This window comes from Larus michahellis, chromosome Z, assembly GCF_964199755.1.
Source record: "Larus michahellis chromosome Z, bLarMic1.1, whole genome shotgun sequence".
NCBI lineage: Eukaryota > Metazoa > Chordata > Aves > Charadriiformes > Laridae > Larus > Larus michahellis.
In genome coordinates this window covers 39,594,641-39,613,600 of record NC_133930.1, presented here as the reverse complement: position 1 = coordinate 39,613,600, position 18,960 = coordinate 39,594,641, and the positions used below count along the sequence as shown (strand labels likewise).

The 18,960-nt window shown below is 41.1% G+C and overlaps 1 protein-coding gene across 1 annotated transcript in view; it reads left to right on the top strand.

Moving 5' to 3' along the window:
- Positions 1 to 4,532: 4,532 nt before the first annotated feature.
- The window catches only part of TRPM6 (transient receptor potential cation channel subfamily M member 6), a gene marked incomplete at its 3' end in the record, with an annotated part of 62,219 nt that continues 47,791 nt past the window's right edge, over positions 4,533 to 18,960 (top strand). Inside the window, exons 1-8 of the mRNA XM_074568866.1 lie at positions 4,533 to 4,633; positions 5,476 to 5,514; positions 11,969 to 12,149; positions 12,516 to 12,729; positions 13,298 to 13,422; positions 14,209 to 14,380; positions 15,698 to 15,872; positions 17,221 to 17,344. Coding sequence (XP_074424967.1) covers positions 4,533 to 4,633; positions 5,476 to 5,514; positions 11,969 to 12,149; positions 12,516 to 12,729; positions 13,298 to 13,422; positions 14,209 to 14,380; positions 15,698 to 15,872; positions 17,221 to 17,344 — 1,131 coding nt within the window. The remainder of the gene's footprint in view (positions 4,634 to 5,475; positions 5,515 to 11,968; positions 12,150 to 12,515; positions 12,730 to 13,297; positions 13,423 to 14,208; positions 14,381 to 15,697; positions 15,873 to 17,220; positions 17,345 to 18,960) is intronic.

The window sequence follows — 18,960 nt, the reverse complement described above, 5'->3', positions numbered from 1 at the left end:
ACAAATTTCATTGTGATCTTGTTCATCTGAAATAAATAGGATTTTTTTTTTCAGTGACCTCTGTAGTAGCAAGGTTAGATTCATGGCATGTGATATAAAGCTATAGGGTTTATTTTACATTGGCTTTGTTGGACCTTGAGCTGAACCCATTGTGACTGTGGCATGTGTTGGTTGCTGCCCTTACTGCCCCCGTTGCAGAAAAACACAGACGCTTTTGGACCAAATTGAAAAAGGATACAAAAAACATCCAGAATTTTAAGCATTGATATTTTTGTCTTAACCCCCAATTGTCCTCCAAAATCTAAAAAAAGATACTTTTGTAAAACAGAGTATGTTTTTTTAGGAGACAGTTTAGATGTTCAAGAAGCTGATAGTAGACAGGGAGCCTTTTCATCTCCCATATTAGATGTTGTAACTTCAACTCACACAGTGTATTGCCATCGCTGAGGACTGTTAAGTTATATTTTGGTTTGAGATAACCAGACCAAACAGCTGTTGTATACCAGATGACCTCTGCCCCCTTTAAAAATACTGATTTGTTTTTTATCTTGTATTGTGGAACTTTATGATGAGGAACACTGGGCTTTGGAGAGAAGTTCTTTGACACCCCTTTTCAAGTGTATTTACATATGGATTAGCTGAATGCCAGTGCCTTGCTCAGCTGTCAGCATGTTTTGCTGTTGGTTCCTGATGTGATGTTTCCTTGTTACGCTGGGCAGTGTCTCTCCAGTGCTGGCCTTCGCACCTGGAAAGATACCCAGATAATGCTTGATTTCCCAAATATGTCATGTGGGAGGTAAAGTAGCTCAAGGGAAGCTACCTGAGACTGCAATGCCAACAGCTTGCTCAAAATGACTTTGAACTGCTTGTCCTCTTACTACATTTGAGTTACAGCAGTTTGGATGTTGTTCTTCTCTCACAAGGCTGAGCATGTTGCCTCAGCAAATGCTGTAAGGCTCATCGACATCTTTCACACCCTTTCCTGTTCATGAAAAGTTTAGTAAAGTTCATTCTTATCCAAGGCATCCCATAACTGAAAAAAATTTTTTTATTCCCTAGTTCTGGTTGAAAACCGATTACCAGCAATACTAATGGGTAAAAATCAGAGTCCCAGGGTATCGTAGTATTAGAAACATTTCACTGTTTTGCTTGGTAGCTCAAATAACTAGAACAAAGTGGTTTAGAAAGCATGAAACAATACTGATTGCTAATGAGAATACTACTGAAAGGTTTTTGAGAGCAGTGTGTGCCTGCCCTCAGGTAATGAAATTTTCTTCACTGTTTCCAAGGTTTTTCTCTGGATTTAATTTTTCCACTTTGTCTTTGGTAGGTCTCTTTCTAAAATAATTTTCTTGCATGCCTGTGCTCTGTCCAGCCCTGAGGATCTTCCACGCTCTTACTCCTTCATTCAAAGCTGAACCGGACACAGATCAATTGGTTGCTTCCAGAATACACATGGTCACCAATACCAGAAAACTGCTTTTTAATGGTCTCTTTCATCTTTGTCAGTGGGGGCCAGTTTCAGAGTAACATTAAAACCAAAGCTAGGACTCCCATTAGTCTTGGTGGAAGCTGGGTCCCCAGTTGCTGACAAGCTGATAGTTCACTCAGGCAGCTCGTGTCCCTCCATAACTGTTTGACTAGCTGGGAGGTTGTGTGGGGGTATGTAGCGATATGAAGCTGAAGTGAAAAACCATCAGATGGACCTGCTTTATTAAGGCTCATAATTCCATTCAGGAGATAAAAGAGAGGTATTTTCTTTTATAAGAATTATTGCTGAACTCCATCCATAAAATGCTCCCAGCAATACTCTCAATAAGTTGAATTACTGGCATTGTCATGAATTGAATTCTTTTCTAAGTTATTGTGCAAAAGACACATTTTACAAATAAATATGGAGACAAGTACTAACCATTTTTACAGGGTAGACATTTTGCAGAGGAACAATTGTTTTTAAACATGAGTGAATAAGGAGTCAATGTTTATTATTTGACTACTGTTTGCCTTGTATCCCTAATCATAAACGAAGACCCTACTGTGCCACTATGACCCTGCTTATCCAGTGAGTGGTCTGTCCATGAAATTCATGTCTCTCCAGTTTAGAGATGAGCATATTGTGTGGGACAGTGTCAAACACTTTGCACAAGTCCAGGTAGATGATGTCAGTTGCTCTTCCCTTCTCCACAAATACCATAACCCCATTGTAGAAGGCCACCAAATTTGTCAGGCACAGTTTGCCCTTAGTGAAGCCATGTTAGCTGCGACCAGTCATCTCTCTGTTTTCCATGTGCCTTAGCAGGAGGACCTGCTCCATGATCTTGCCAGGCACAGAGGTGAGACTGACTGGCCTGTAGTTCCCTGGGTCTTCCTTTTTAGCCTTTTTAAAAATGGAGGTTATGTTTCCCCTTTTCCGGTCAGCGGGAACTTCACCAGACTGCCACGACTTCTCAAATATGATAGATAGTGGCTTAGGAACTTCATCTGCCAGTTTTCTCAGGACTTGCGGGCACATCTCATCAGGTCCTATGGATTTGTGCATCTCCAGGTTCCTCAGATAGGCTTGAACCTGATCTTCTCCTATAGTGGGCAATTCCTCATTCTCCCAGTCCCTGCCTTTGCCTTCTGCCACTTGGGAGGTGTGGCTAGAGCCTTTGCTAGTGAAGATGGAGGCAAAAAAGTTGTTGAGCAACTCAGCCTTCTCCATATCCTGGGTGACCAGGTCTCCTGTTTCCTTCTGGAGAGGGCTCGCATTTTCCCTAGTCTTCCTTTTATCACCAACATACCTATAGAGGCCATTCTTGTTGCCCTTGACTTCCCTGGTCAGATTTAATTCTAACAAGGCTTTAGCTTTCCTAATCTGATCCCTGGTTGCTTGGACAATTTCTCCGTATTCCTCCCAAGCTCCCTGCCCTTGCTTCCACCCTCTGTAGGCTTCCTTTTTGTGTTTGAGTTTCTCCCGGAGCTCCTTGTTCATCCACGCAGGCCTTCTTGCATTTTTGCCTGACTTTCTCTTTGTTGGGGTGCATCAAGCCTGAGCTAGGATGAGGTGATCCTTGAATATTAACCAGCTTTCTTGGGTCCCTCTTCCCTCTGGGGCTTTATCCCATGGTACTCTACCAAGCAGATCCCTGAAGAGGCCAAAGTCTGCTCTCCTGAAGACCAGGGTAGTGAGCTTACTGTGCTCCCCCCTGCTGCCCTCAGGATCTTGAACTCCACCTTCTCATGGTCACAGCAGCCAAGGATGGCCTTGAGCTTCACATTCCCTACCAGCCCCTCCTTTTTAGTGAGAATAAGGTCCAGCATGGTACCTGTTCTCATTGGTTCCTCTATCACTTGGAGAAGGAATTTACCATTGATGCATTCCAGGAACTTCCTGGATTGCTTGTGCCCTGCTGTGTTGTCCCTCCAACGAATATCAGGGTGGTTGAAGTCCCCCATGAGGACCATGGCTTGTGAACATGAGGCTGCTCCTATCTATCTATAGAGGGTCTCATCTACTTGGTCTTCCTGGCTGGGTGGCCTGTAGCAGGCCCCCACTGTAATGTCACCTGCTCTCCCTTTAATCCTGGCCCATAAACTCTCGGTTGGCTCCTCATCCATACCCATGATTTATAGGTAGTGAGATGAACAAGAGAAACAATGAGAGAATAATGGTCGATATACTTGTTTTTACTCTTTAGGATAATACATCTATCCACTGTATATTTCACTGTGGGGGTAGTTCCCTTTGATGACAAAAAAACCATCCTTTGCTTCCAGTGTTTACTAAATTCAGTCCCAGAGATTTCAAAGTTCAGCATCCAAAAACTGTCATTCCTTTGAGGGAGTTTGATCCTGATAGACCTGAAGAGAAAGAGGTTCAAAGACTCGCAGTGAGGCTCTTTGGAAAAAATCTGTGTACCACAGTGACGGTTGAGTTTACTCGGCTGCAACAGGCTTCACTGAGACAGTTTTCACAATGTCCCAGGAGGCCAGTGGAAAAAAAGCTGTCTGATACACACTCTGAATGCTAGGTCTAGTCTTTACTCCCTTGCTTTTGCATTTTGCTGTAGTCCTAGCTCAGCAAACATCTAACCAGGGTGAATCTATTATTAGCTCTGTTGAGAATAATAAGAGAAGGAATCAACTGCCTCTTTCAGGTAAAAAGAAAATCTTGCCTTTTTTGCCACTTACAGCTTTAGTAAGATTGCCATTTTCTATTCTTCTGGCAGAAGGAAAGTACAGTCCTTTAAGCAGTTCTGATTCATACTTACCAATTCTTCCATCGTACATGTGTTTGACAGATCCTCTAAATAATTTTTATGTTTATTAGTGAGGGGCGGAAATAAAGTTTAATATTTTTCTTTCTGTGGAGCCGTGTAAAGCTTGGGGATGAAGGAGTAGGACTGTTCAGAGCTGTAGCTTCAGCTTATAGTGTTTGGTTTCATCTAACATGATGGGAATCATTTTGAGTTATGTGTCATGTGCATACAAATATGTAGATATTATAGTGTATTTTTTGGCATTGTATTATTAAATTCGGGAACACGATTATGTTTGAAATGTCTTTTCAGCCCCCCAAATCTTGGATCGAAGAGGTCTTCAGTAAAAGAGAATGTGCACACGTCATTCCCAATTCGAAAGATCCTCACAGGTAAAACAAGGAATTTCACTTTATTTCTGTTATGTGTAGAAAGAATCAGAAGAATTTTTATGGAAATTTTGTGTATCTTGGATGAAGTTATTTGCAGTTTTGCAATGCCCCCGTTGGTAATTGCTGGTGTTTATGAGTTTTCGTAGGTACTGTCACCAGTACGTTTTAAATGAGGCTGTTCGTTTGAATTAGAAATGGGCAGCAATTGAGCTTCCTAGGCTTCTTAGATGTGCTGCTCTCAGTCCAATAACATAAACTCTGGTATGGCATCCAATTGAGGGGTTGAGTTACATTGAGTTACTGCTGCACAGGAATTCTTAATCCTGTACCTCCATTTTCTCCCTTTCTCAGAATAATGCCTGCTGCTGCTCAGAGCCTTCTGAGATAGAGGTTTCTGCTCAGGCTGGTGTAGAGTGTGAAAAGAGTAAAGGAAAGATCAAATCCTCAATTTGTATTTTAGGACCTGAGAAAGCAAACACAATTTGGCGTTCCACATTGTGTATCTAATAGGTGGTGTTGCCTAAATAAACTTGGTGAGATCACATTCTGAGGATGTAAACTTGTAATTTTGGTCATATTGTTTTGAACACATGGATAACATAGAGTAGATAACATAGAGAACTCATCTATGAAATGCAGATTTTGACATACAGTCTGAGGTGTAAAACACCAAACGAACCACTGCAGTTATCCAGAACATCTGCCAGGGGCAAGCACGTAAGAACGCAGCCTTTAATGCTGTTGGTGAGGATTTTTTCATAGGTGAATTGATATTTTATGGATATCGTTACAGATGTTGTCTTTCATACAAGCATGTATTAATTATCCATCTTCTATCACAGGTGTCCTGCAGGATGTCAGGTGTGCCAGAATTTAATCAGGTAGGAGTGCATAAATATATATCTATGATTTTTATGAAGGCCTAAAGTTAGTGGTGGGCATTCCTAGTCAAGGATGTAGTGACAATAAAAATAACTTCCCTTTATATTGTCTGGGCAGCATTTCTGGGGGTGTGATGGATATTGTTTAGTGTAAATCTAGGTTAATAAGAGTACATGATAACCTTTAATTTATTTGCAGTAGAAAATTTTATCCAAATGCTTTCTATGGATGAGTTTGTCTTAATCTTCTGCTGAGGAATGAAAGGCACAAATATTCCTTTAAATGGGAGACAATTCTGGCTATATCCTGGGTGATATGAAAGAGAATGAGACAAAAGCAATGAAGAACAGTAAGAATTATGGAAAGAGGAAAAACAAAAGAAAAGGAGAAGAAAGAGGGTAGTAGAAACATTCCTGGTGATAGGTTTTCTGAAGATTTTTTTCACCTTCTCTGCAGTGGGTATTATGAGTCCCTGCTTTTGAGAAGGCAAGCCACAAAATTTACATCACTTCGGTGCTTTTGACTCATGTGCGGGTTTTTCAGACAGCTCCTATTTTGTGGCTTGTATTAATTAGTTGTTTTCAATCCAACATTTGCTGTTCAGCTGGTGTTCCCAAACAGGTTTCCATGCTGTGTGTTTATGATGATAAATTATCAGTTGTTTGTTGGAACAAAAATTTTAACTTTTCTTGACATTTGTTTTGTGTTAAAGGCCTCTGAAGGCTGAAACAACAGAAAACAATGAGTATCCAATGACTAATGATTAGGAACCTGGTGCTAATTAGTCCTGTCACCTGCAATAGAGTGATTACATGCTTTTTCACCATGTTTCACATTTTACTTTGCTTCTAAGATCTGTGTTAAACAAGAATCACATTTTGCAAAAAGCAAATAAGTTACTCCTTGAAACCAGATCCTGTAAAGGACCGGTGCACACAATTGTGTTGGCTTTGTAAGTGAGGCAAATGATCTGTGTGGCACCTGCTCAGAATTCCCTCTGAGGGAATCGTTGCGTGTTTATTTTGGTTTAGAGCAGAAGAATAGAGATTTGAAGATTTTTGCCCATGTCCTGGAAGTAGAAGCACAGGGAGGATTTTAATGCTTCCTGCTAACCTGCAGATACCCGGGTGGGTATCTAAGCTGAAGTTAACTTGTGCTTCAAAATATGGTGGTTTAATCCCATCTAAATCAAGCCTACACCAGTTCTGCAGTCCTCCCCCTTTCCCCCGCAGAGTGACTGTGTTGTTATTTGGTCTGGGAAGCTCATTGGTGTGAAAATTAACCTGGGGGGTGGAAAACCAAACCAAGATTATCTTTCCACCAAACTAGCCTCCTGATCAACCAGGGTTTAGCTGCATGGATGTGAATACTACAGTGTGAGAGAGACAAAGAGAAACTGTAAATGTGCATCCCACTGGTTGGGTTTGGTTTTTTCTTTCACCTTTCTCTGTAAAGTCATCCTGTACCTTTATGGTTTTTTTTAATCTTGTAGTTGTTTCTTTCACTTTTTGTTGAGCGTTTTCATGGTGTTTAGATTCATGTGAATCCTATTTGTCAGTTTCCCTATATATGTGGAATGAATATGGGCATCTGATGTTCATTTCAGTTAACCAGCCATTATCTTGCAAGTACATTTTCTCAAATGCTAACCGTTCTTGTCGTCTTGTATATCTTAAGGTATAAACAGTGCTTTCCTCTTGGAGAATTTTTCTGTTCCTAACCAGGGGAAATAGTTTTCATGTGAGTGTTATAACTGGTTATATTGCATTTGTTAGATCAACAATCAAACAGGTTTTGGGCCTCCTGAGATCTGTAATTTTCCACAACAGTCCAAAAGTGATGTGAATGTACTTGATGCCTACTATAATTTGACCTAATATTGTAGGCAAATGAAATGTGTTAATGATTTCTTACTTGCAGAGAACTTCCAAGGTTTGCAAACAGTTTATGAGTGGGTTATGCAACTATTTGCTAATACTAAGTAGAATAACTCTGTTTAGTAGTTGCTAATCAAATTTGAGTAACTTATTGGCACCTTTGTCCCTGCTTCCCTGATGTGTTGAAATGGCTTCTATTTACTTTTCAGTACAGCGCTTACAAACACATCCCAGACAGCACCTAGATTGATCTGACTGCATAAATATTCAGGAATGTGGTGCAAAACTTCTGCATCCTTACATATCTGAGATGTTCTCACAAGTTGTCTCTATGTCTGACTGTTTAGGCATATTTTTCAGACACAGTCTCTAAAGTGCTGCCTACTAGGGCACTGGATTTTCTAATCTGGCCACTGTGGTTACTTTTAGCTCAGTCTCAACCCTCCAGGCTTTCCCTTGTTGCTCAAAGTGTGACTTTTCCAGGAGTCTGCTTTTGTGTTACTGACATTGATCCCTTCATTAGTAGTTTACTGAGCCTGTGAGGCAAAGAAGGTAAAGTCATTGCAAATATGGTTTGAATCAATGCATGTGATATATTCATAGGATCACAGGAAATCTCAGGCTGGCAGGGACCTGGGGAGGTCTCCAGTCCCAGCCCCTGCCCAGAGCAGGCTCAGCTGAGAGTCAGATCAGGCTGCTCAAGGATTTATCCAGTTAGGGCATAAAAATCCCGAGGCCGGAGAGAGCCCCACTTTCCTCAAGCCCCAGCTCCACCACTGAGCTTTCCTCCTGGGGAAAAGGCTTCTCCTTATCTCCATCTTGAGCCTCCTGTGTTTCAGCTTGTGTTGCTGCCTCTCACCCTCCTGCTACACACCACTGTGAAGAGCCTGACTGCTTCTCCTCCATCCTCTCCCATCGGTGCCAGGGGTGCTGTTGGGTGCCCCTGAAACCATTCCTCCTCCCAGCTGAACCATCCCTGGTCCTACAGCTTCTTCTCAGAGGACAAGGGCTCCAGCCCCACTGTCTGTCATTAGGATGGTCATTCTCCCCTGAAGTCCCTACAGTTTGCTGGTGTTTCTTTTGTGTTGGGGACCCACACTGGAGGCAGCACCCAGACAGGGTCTGACAAGCACCAAGCAGAGGGGACAGTCCCTGCCTTCCCCTGGCTCTCGGCCCATGTTCTGCTCACACCGCCCCAGGCACCGCTGGCCCTCATTTCTGCCTGGGCACACGGGTGGACCCGGCTTGGCTTACTGCCCACCAGCACCCAGGGCCATGCTCCAGAGCTGCCCCCTCCCAGGGCTGCACATGCCCGCCATCCCTTCCTCCAGGTTGTATGCGGAGAAGGTGAAGAGGACAGGCCCCACTCAGACCCTGTGGGACCCAGCTGCTGGATACCAGCTTCCAGGCAGCATCTGACCTCCCTGATCTCCATGACCTTTGAGAGATGACAGAGATCAGCTGCACAAGGACATCAGCCACCTCCCTCAGCACCTTGGGGTGCAGCCTGACATGTCCCAGGGACGTGTGTGGGTCGAGTGCTTTTGAGCGATCCCAACTCGACCACCATCCCTGGCTGGTAGCTCCTCTTCTCCTTAAGCCCTGTCACTATACACACAGCACAAAACTTTACATAAAAAACCTCAGACAGCTATATGAAATGTTCTGCTTTGGTTTCCTGAGATGCTGTGTCTTGGCTTTTGACCTCCCAGGTAGTTCAGGAGTTGTTAGCGCCTTGTCGCTTCCTGCTGGATGGCTAGGTAGAGTAGGCATGCCAGATTGGAGCAAAGCATGAGCAATTTGGGAAATACCACTCATTTTGAGTTCATAGCTCTTGCTATGGTAATCTCTAAGGCAAAAGCAACTGCATGTACCCCGCACACTTGTGTATTAGGTTGGTGTGCAGTTCCTCCACTGCCTGCCTCAGCATAACTGAGCTGTCTGAATGCAGCTCACCCTTGGGTGTACTTACATGTAAATGTTAAGTATGTAGTGCAAATCATATTAATGATGAAAAAAATTCGGTGTTCATTGGACCTCTCAGTTTCGAGGTTACTGCACTGATTTGTCTTGTCAGGTGATTAGTTCCTTTCTACAGGATCTCACCTGTGAAAAGGCAGGTTGCTCTGGCTCTTTCTGCTCTAGGAGAGGCTGCTGATGTACTGCTCCTGTAAGGATCAGGAATATATGAGATAATAATCATTCTGTGCTTATATTTTGATGAAGGGCTGAAATTAATTTGGACTTTAGAAAATGTAATCCATTGATGATGAGCCTGATTGCTTCTCACTTCTGTCCTTCCAAGCAGTGGTATTTGCTGAGTCAGACTGTTAATGTGGTATCTGAGTGATTAATGTAAGGTAATGTAGTATTTATTTGGGACTGCTATCTTTCAGCATGACTCCTGGATGAAATGTCTTGTTATTGTGAGATGACTTGAGGAGTAGTACAGTGACCACAAGGTATTTTCAGGACAAAAGATCAATAGGATATCTATGTTTTTTCTTGTCTTTCATCTAAATATCATTTTTTTCCTCACTTTCGCTGTATCTTACCCTGGAGTCCCCCAGAAAGCAAGCAGAAAAAACTGGAGCAAGGAGGCCAATAGCTTATCTGTAGAGAAATTTGTCCTCTGAAGACCAATAATAGAATCAAAACTATCTCTTTCTTCTGGTCCTTCCTTTGAGGTATGTAGGGAGAGTCATAAACAAGTATAGTCTCATGCTCTTCGTGGGCAGGTTTTATCCAAACCTGCTTCCATTGTACTGTCTGCTTTGCAGCTACATTGCTCTGAAACATTTGGAGTTTAGATATGTCTCTATAGCGTGGATTCTGAATCCACATGTTATTTGACAAAATGATGTCAGCAGTGATCTTCCATCTGTGTTAATCCCTCACAGCCTTCTGAAATAGTCATTTAATTGTGTATCTGTAAGTGACTTAGTGTGACTTGCTTATTCTCCAAGTTCCAGTTTGGGTACTTCTTGTTTAGTTCATGAGCCTTAATGGGCAATTCTTCCGGTTAGAGTAACTTGGCAATAAAATTGTCTCTGTGAGGCTTTCCTGTCCCCAGCTAGATCATTTCCACTTCATTTTTCCAGGACTCAGTTGTGAGCATACACCTGACTTCATTTTGGCAAATCCCTAGATATCTGTGATATCCTGATATTTGTCTTAGCTAGGGAAAATGTGTACGTGGTCCATGTTAGCTAATCCACGTTGAATTAGCTTGAGAAAAATTTTGGCCTTCTGACTTCTAGCTAACCTTCACCATATGCGTGACAATAGAGCTCAGGTCTTCTCTGCATTACTAGGCTTCTACATCTCTTTAATTCTCCACTGAATAAGATTGTTTAATTATGGTATTAATTCCCCAAGAGTGTGGGCGGCTTCCTTCTCCAGTCTGCTTTTGCAGACCATTGAGTCAATCCAGCTTGCCTATGTTGTAAAACTGGATTGCAAACATATCAAAAGTGCCTTTCTAAAACAGTTCACTTTCTTAATTTGCTTAGGCTTGTTTGGGGTTTGGTTTTGTTTGTTTGTTATTTTTTCATCTATTTCTCTTTTACCAGTTAGTTCTTACTCATCTCCACAGAAAACTCTCTCTCTTTCTGAATGTACCTCTTCAGGGTTTTGCAGATGTTGTTTACGTCTAACCTGCCCCTAGATCCACAAGTAATACATCTGAGTCCCAAGGCAGTTATTGGAGGCTCTTTGGTGTCTCAAATGACTAAAAGGGAAGAATTTATCTCCATTTCCCAGGGTATATTAACATCTGAAATGTCTAAAGGAAAGCTGGACTGTCAGATGTCACTATAAATTACATTGGAGTTAATCCTGTAGAAGAGACTGGAGCCTGTTGAAGCCTGTATGACAGTAATACTGATTGAATGTGGAATCTGGGTTATTCATCCAGTTGCAAACCTTTAATGCTAACAGAGCTTCTACTAAATTTCCCTTAACATTGCACTTCAATCGGTTTATTTTGTATATTCACTTTGCTGGCACCCAAAGGTTAGTAGAAAGGTCACCCTGAAGTTCTCTCTAGGCTGAGGGTTGCTCCTCTCCTTCTGATTAATGACAGTAACTCCTTGATCTTTCTTCCGTACCTAGAGTAACTTGCGGCATAACCGTAACCATTAGCCATAGCAAACCTTGGTGTCCTAAGATACTCCTCTGAAATCTCACATACAAGACCGGTAAATCTGAGCTGCATTGCTCAGGTCAGAGATGCTATGTGGGACTCTCAAAACATTACAGAGTCACACAGAATCACAGCATGGTTTGGGTTGGAAGGGACATTTGAAGGTCATCCTGTCCAATCCCCCAACTGTTACTAATGCTCCTCAGGTAGACAACAAATTCTGTATCCAACAAAACATACTTATGATTTATTTCAACATTATTTTGCCATTGTTGAGATTTTTTCAGCTGCATTAATTTTTATTATATTCCAAGTCAGCAAGCTACAATATCCTTCATTGTAGAAAAACTATTTGGGCTAGTCTGATGAGGATTCTAGAGTTGCATGCAAATGTGTTTGGTAAAAAGTTATTTCTTTTTTTTTTGACATGAGATGTTGCTGTGGACGGCTGATTGGAGATCACCCAGGAGTGGACTGTAGCTGGCCTGTTTATCAGGCTGCCCCACAAAGAGATGATGGAGAATGGTCTGTGCAAAAACACACAAAGATGAGTCCAACAGATGCATTTGGTACAATCAATTTTCAAGACGGAGATCACACTTACCACGCCAAGGTAACAGGTGATGGGTTTATATGTCCGACTTTTTTTAATAATTTCAACATAAGAAAGATAAAAAGTGGTTTTGAGTGAATATCAGATTGTTTGTCTTAAGAGAGCAGGGGAATCTGAAAGTAAGTCAGGTTAGTGTGTGGATATGATATTTTTACGTTGAACTTCACTGCAATTAGGCATAGTCTGTCTTGCTGTCTGTATCGCTCACTGATGTATTTTTGTGCTACCATGTTAATGGTATTGTGAAAGTTCTAATCCTGCACAAAATCTTTAACATGTTAGTGCTGAGAACTTTGCAAGGTGTTGCAGTTTCTTTCCTTGGAGTATGTAAAGGATGTTTCTTTTACCCATTATTATTTCTTCCAGTATATCAGGCTCTCTTACGATAGCAGTTTGGATCAGCTGTTGCACCTGATGGTTAAAGAATGGCAGATGGAGTTGCCAAAGCTAGTGATCTCTGTTCATGGAGGCATTCAAAATTTCAAGCTTCCCTCAAAGGTCAAGCAGGTTTTCAGCAAAGGACTGGTGAAGGCTGCTGAGACTACAGGAGCATGGATAATTACAGAAGGAATCAACAGCGGTAGTGCAATTATTTTTCTTTGTTTCAGTCTTCCTCTGATGTTTTTTCTCTGCATATGAGCATATACATTTTGGGCAAATATAATGAAATTGTTTGATAATTTGTGATATTTTAGCACAAAATTAAGCTTTTTTATAAGTAAAAAAGCATAATTCAAAGAGCGATATCATGTTCGTCTGCTGTTGACAGGTATTCTGAATATTTTTAATATTTTTTTTTTTTATTAAAAAGCAGAGAATTCTGCATGTAATACGAAACACTGACCTTAAATGAGAACTGTCTGGTGCATTTATGTAAATAATAAAGTTTTCATGGGGGTAAAAAGCACCATTAGCAACATATTGAGTGTTATTAATTACAAATATGCGTCGAGTTTGAAGCGTCGGTGCATTACGTCTGAGCCTTACAATTCCTGCAGCGCTCGTCAAATATACAAGTGGGGTGGCATGGTTTGTTCCTGGTTAAAACATAACTGTAGAATAAATTAAATGATGGGAAACCCTTGTATTGGTGTCCTGTAGCAGTTCTATGAAGGTAGAAGAAAATGATGATTTAATTTTCTTTTTAGGAGTGTCCAGGCATGTGGGCGATGCGCTGAAAGGCTGTGCCTCACCACACCTGAGAAAGATCTGTGCTGTTGGGATTCCTCCATGGGGTATCATTGAGAACCGGAGGGATCTCATTGGAAAAGATGTGAGTCAGACACGTTTTAATAATAAAAGCCTTCATGTTCAGGGGATGTTATATCCTTCTTGGAAACCGTTTTTATTTGCTGTTTGTTTAATTTCATTGGTTTGATATTTTTTTTCAGTAATAGAGGCTTAGATTTTGCTTGGCAGTAGAATTCTGGGGCATGTTGAGGGCTGTATTTTGCTTGTTATATGTAAATGAATAGTTTTAAAATATTTCTTTTCTTACAGGAAATTGCCATTTCTTTTTGAAATTTTGTAATTAATTAGGCAATTCTCTTGTGGTTGCAAATGATGTATTTCTATATTCATGTGACTCAGGACAAGCAATCAGGTTAATGGTATACACAAATAGGCTATTAGTAGGCATGCTTTTTGTTAATAAACTAGAACTTTATGTGAGTGCCAATGTGAGGGCACAATCTGCATAACTGTCTAAAAACATTTGACAAGTAAGGTGAAATAATTCCTGATAAATGATAGCTCACGTGTGTTTAATGGTAATACACCCAGGAAAAACATGCCATTGTATTTCAGCTGTTCCAAAGAAAGGCAGGCAGTGACCGTGACAAAGGGCTGCAGGACTAATCAGAAATGCTTTCTGTGGTATTAATTATGGTTTTGTTGGTGTTGAGAATCAGATGAAAACCTATGTTTGAGTAGAGCAGCAAAGAGAGTGGTGGAGGCTTTCAGAAGATTACAATATGATGCAGAAATACATACAAGTGAAGCAACGTAAACTAAATGGTGATATTTTGTTGGTTTCTTTAAAGATTTTTTTTTTTATTAGGTAGTTTGCCTCTACCAGACTCTTGGTAATCCACTCAGCAAGCTAAGTACCCTCAACAGCATGCATTCGCATTTTCTAATGGCAGATGATGGTACAGTAGGCAAATATGGGAATGAAATGGTGCTCAGGAGGAATTTGGAGAAGTACATATCCCTTCAAAAAATACACACAAGTGAGTACTGCTGTGGTCAGCTTTATGACAGAAAAACCTACCGTAAAAGTTGCGGAGGTACTTGACATTTCCTGCTACATGTTACAACATCTTCATTTGCCATACATGTCACTGAGGTTGAAAGTTATTAATTGCACGAGTCTTGAACTCTGAGTATCAGGAAAAAGAAGAGGACAGCATTTTTATAAAGCATTATGTATTTGGGCTAACTTGCATTCTGTTTCTCAGTTGTAGAGACATGTAAATGACTCGGATTATTTAGTAAGTATTGAGCATTTGCTCACTTTGCAATTTTGTGTGGTCTCTGTATCAGCACTAGCTAGTTTCCCAGCATTTTGCTAGGTAGAAAAATTGTCACATTCAGTGGAATTTGAATCCTTCTTCCCTTGTTCATTATTTTTTATCCTCATCACTCTTCTCTATTGCAAGCCTGTGACCTCCTCAGGTACAGAAACAAAGACTGGTTGTAAAAGGAATAGCTTCAGCCAGTGTGTGTTTGTCAGATTGTGTAACTTCCATTGTTTGCCTATACAGTAACTGAGTTATGGTATAGAAATAATGAATAAAATATTTATTACATAGACAAGTATTTCTTTTTATGTGCTAGATTATATAAATTATTTGTGGAAGTTCACTCTTACCTAGTAATTTAAATCTTGAGGTATGTTAAAAAGACATTAGCAGAGTTATGCTGTTGAATCCTTGTTTCCTTTATCTGCTCACATTACAGAATTTAGAAACTTAGAAACCTACCCGTTTTTTAACTGTTCATATTTAGAGCTTCTTACTCAGCCTGTTATATCTTTTCTTACTGTGAGTTTTTGCAAGTCAGCCTTTCTGTTGTTTTTCTATTTCTGTTGCATCTTGTTTGAAATTTATTTCTGATTGTTAAAAAAAACACCCTGCTGCTGTAAAACTTGAGAAAGTCTGTTAAGAAGGGCCTGATTACTCCTCTACGTGTGTAGGCAAACAAATGGACACTGATGACATTTCAACTGCCGTCAGCACCCTTTGTTTGTGAGAGGGTGCTCTCGTAAAAGGCAGGGGGATATTCTGAAGGACGTGTCTTCTTTCCAAGGCAGGGCTGCTTATGATTTTATCAGGAGGTTTTCATGCTCTTTTTGATCCGGTTGCAGAAGTTCTGTGAAAGCCTTAAAAAGTGTAAGTCGAATTGGAGATAGTGAAGGCATGATTTCCTCTCCATTGAACCACGTATGAGACTCCTTCATGAGTATTTATTTACCAGATGTTCTGATTTTTGTGTGTGTGTGTGTGACCAAGACCTGTTTGTAACTGGTTAGGTGTGTTTTGAAACAGGAATGGGCCAAGGTGTACCCGTAGTTGGGTTGGTGGTGGAAGGAGGCCCCAATGTGATCCTAATGGTGTGGGAGTACGTGAGGGCCAGCCCAGCTGTCCCTGTGGTGGTCTATGAGGGCACTGGCAGAGCTGCAGATATCCTGGCTTTTACCCACAAACACACGGGTGATACGGGGTGAGTAGTGGCATGATGCTCCTCCTGCTTGGTCTGTTGTATTGGGAGGGACCTGAAAACTCGCGTCTTAAAACCGCTGAGATAATTTCTTATGTTGCTAGCAATAAACCTGCCATGGTCTTTTGCTGGCTTTTACTTCTGTGAAGTGAGGGCATAGCTTCTTCCTTCCCTGCCTCAAACTGGTTCTGAAAGAATTATTCTGCCAAATTTACTAAGGAATTTTTGAAGAGGAAAAAGAAATTTCATCTATCTATTTTGAGTTATTATAGTGTTTCTCACCTTTGATGGGCGACACTGCTGGGTGATCCCAAAGTGCCTGCTTGGATTTTGAGTCAGTCCTTTCTCCTGCCATCAGTATTCTGTAAGCGGGCTTAGATTTGCATTGTACAACGCTTTTGAGACTAGGGCTGGTCTTAGTTGCTGTAGAAGCCTCAGGCTAGGGTAGGAGGAAGATGAAGATTCCTTGGCTATAGCTTGGGCTTACCCAGTGGTAACCCAGATTTGTCATCCTCATCTAACTGTAACTCTTTGTGTCCTCTCCAGTGCAGCCTCAGCTGCAGACTCTATTAAACCTGCCTTGATGAAAATTTTACATCCAAAATGGAAATAAGTATATATTTGTGTAGCAAATTAATATTTTTGTGAAAGTTTTTCAAAGTCAAAAGGGCTTTTTAAATAAAAAAGCAAATTTTAAAAATGTGGCCTGGGTTTATTCCAATTAAAAAAAACCCAAGCATCTTAATGAAATTTATATCCTAATTGTTTACCTATTATCTTTTCTAAATATTCTTTTGTGGGGGTGGTATTTTTCCCTATTGTGTTGTATTGAGAAATTTTTTCTTCACTTGCTTTCTCTTCCATATTTTTTATCTTTTAAAAAAAAAGATTCTGCCATATCAAAAGAAAAGGAAATTATGGACAGAAAGATAAATGAGGGGAAAAAAGACAGGAGAGGTATGAATCTTAATGAACGAATAATGAGGAATTTAATTTTATCCCTCTAAGGTTATTGAAAGAAACAAAAAGTTTGCTAAACTTTTAGTGATTTTTAGCTCTATATTCACAGACAATCCTTTGAAAATTGTTAATTTTTTAATTTACTGTATTCCCAATAGTATATAAGTATGGTCAGAACTAACGCCTGTGTGGATAATAATTTATGTTACGGGATGCCTTTGCTTTGTTTTGTTGAAAGAAGGCAGGAATAAATCAACAGAGAAGTGGAAATAAAAGGGTTTTCTCATATGTCTCTGCATAGCACAAATTTCATCTTTTGCTGAGGTGTCATTTGGGCTGGTAATAGGTAGCTAAAAATATACTTATTCTGGCTTGTATATCCATTTTTCAGGGAGCTGCGCCCTCAAGTGAAGGAGGAGGTGTTATTGATGATTCAAAACACATTTAGCTTGGGACAGAAACAGTCCAGTCATCTATTTCACATTTTGATGGAATGCATGGAGCACAGAGAGTCCGTGAGTAGGGTTCATGCTCTGAGTTTAGAGCATCTTCATTTGCTGTTATCCTTTTTGCTCTTTCTGTGGGGGGTTGGCGTGGGCACAGCAGTGATAGAAATAGTGGTGTTATCTCTAATATAAAGATAACACAAAGGTGTCTGTGGTAATTTATATACTGGCTAGCCCCATAGGGCCTGTTTAGTTAACTTCTCAAGTCTCAGTGGTTGCTTATGAAATCACAGCCTTTCTTATTTTAGTAATAGGCCAGACGTCTTTGGTTTTGGAGAAAAGATCAAGTAGTTCCTACTCTCTTTCTTCTCTAGTAGTGTCTGTCTTCTAATTTAGGAATATTTCAATCCATTCTTCTACTGATAACAGAATAGTGATAGAACTTCTCTGTGTATTGAAATGTACTTTGGAAATGTGCTGGCATGTTTAGTGTCTCAAGTGCTCATTTGTGAGTAGAATCATAGAATCGTAGAATGGTTTGGGTTGGAACGGACCTTAAAGATCACCTAGTTCCAACCCCCCTGCCATGGGCAGGGTTACCTTTCACTAGAGCAGGTTACTCAAAGCCCCATCCAGCCTGGCCTTGAGCACTTCCAGGGATGGGATATCCACAACACCTCTTGGCAGCCTGTTCCAGTGCCTCACCACCCTCACAGTAAAGAATTTCTTCCTAATATCTGATATAAATCTACCCTCTTTCAGTTTAAAAGTGTTACCCCTTGTCCTGTCGCTACACTCCTTGATAAAGAGTCCCTCCCCATCCTTCCTGTAGGCCTCCTTTAGGTACTGGAAGGCTGCTATAAGGTCTCCCTGGATCCTTCTCTTTTTTAGTCTAAAGAACTCCAGCTCTCTCAGCCTGTCCTCATAACATAGGTGCTCCAGCTCTCTGATCATCTTTGTGGCCCTCCTCTGGACTCACTCAAATGGGTCAATGTCTTTTGCTGGATGACCCAGAGCTGGACATAGTACTCCAAGTGAGGTCTCATGAAAGTGGAGTAGAGGGGCAGAATCACCTACATCAACCTGCTGGCCACACTTCTTTTGATGTGGCTCAGGATGCAGTTGGCTTTCTGGGCTGTGAGTACACATTATGTCCAGTTTTTCATTCACCAGTACCCCGAAGTCCTTTTCCTCAGGGCTGCTCTTAATCCACTCATTGCCCAGCCTGTATTTGTGCTTGGGATTGCCCTGACCCATGTGCAGCACCTTGCACTTGGTCTTGTTGAACTTCATGAGTTTTGCATTGACCCATCTCTCAAGCCTGTCCAGGTCCCTCCAGATGGCGTCCCTTCCTGTTAGAGTATCAGCCACCCCACACAGCCTGGTGTAGTCGTCAAACTTGCTGAGGGTGGACTCAGTTCCACTGTCCATGTCGATGAGAAAGATGTTGAATAATCCTGGTCCCAATACAGACCTCTCAGGGACACCACCTGTCACTGGTCTCCACCTGGACATTCAGCCATTGATCACAAATTTTTGAGTGAGATCGTCCAGCCAATTCCTTACCCACCAAGTGGTCCACCTGTCAAATCCATGTCTCTCTGATTTAGGGACAAGGATGTTGTGCAGGACAGCATTAAACACTTTGCACCAGTCCAGGTAAATAATGTCAGTTGCTCTTCCTT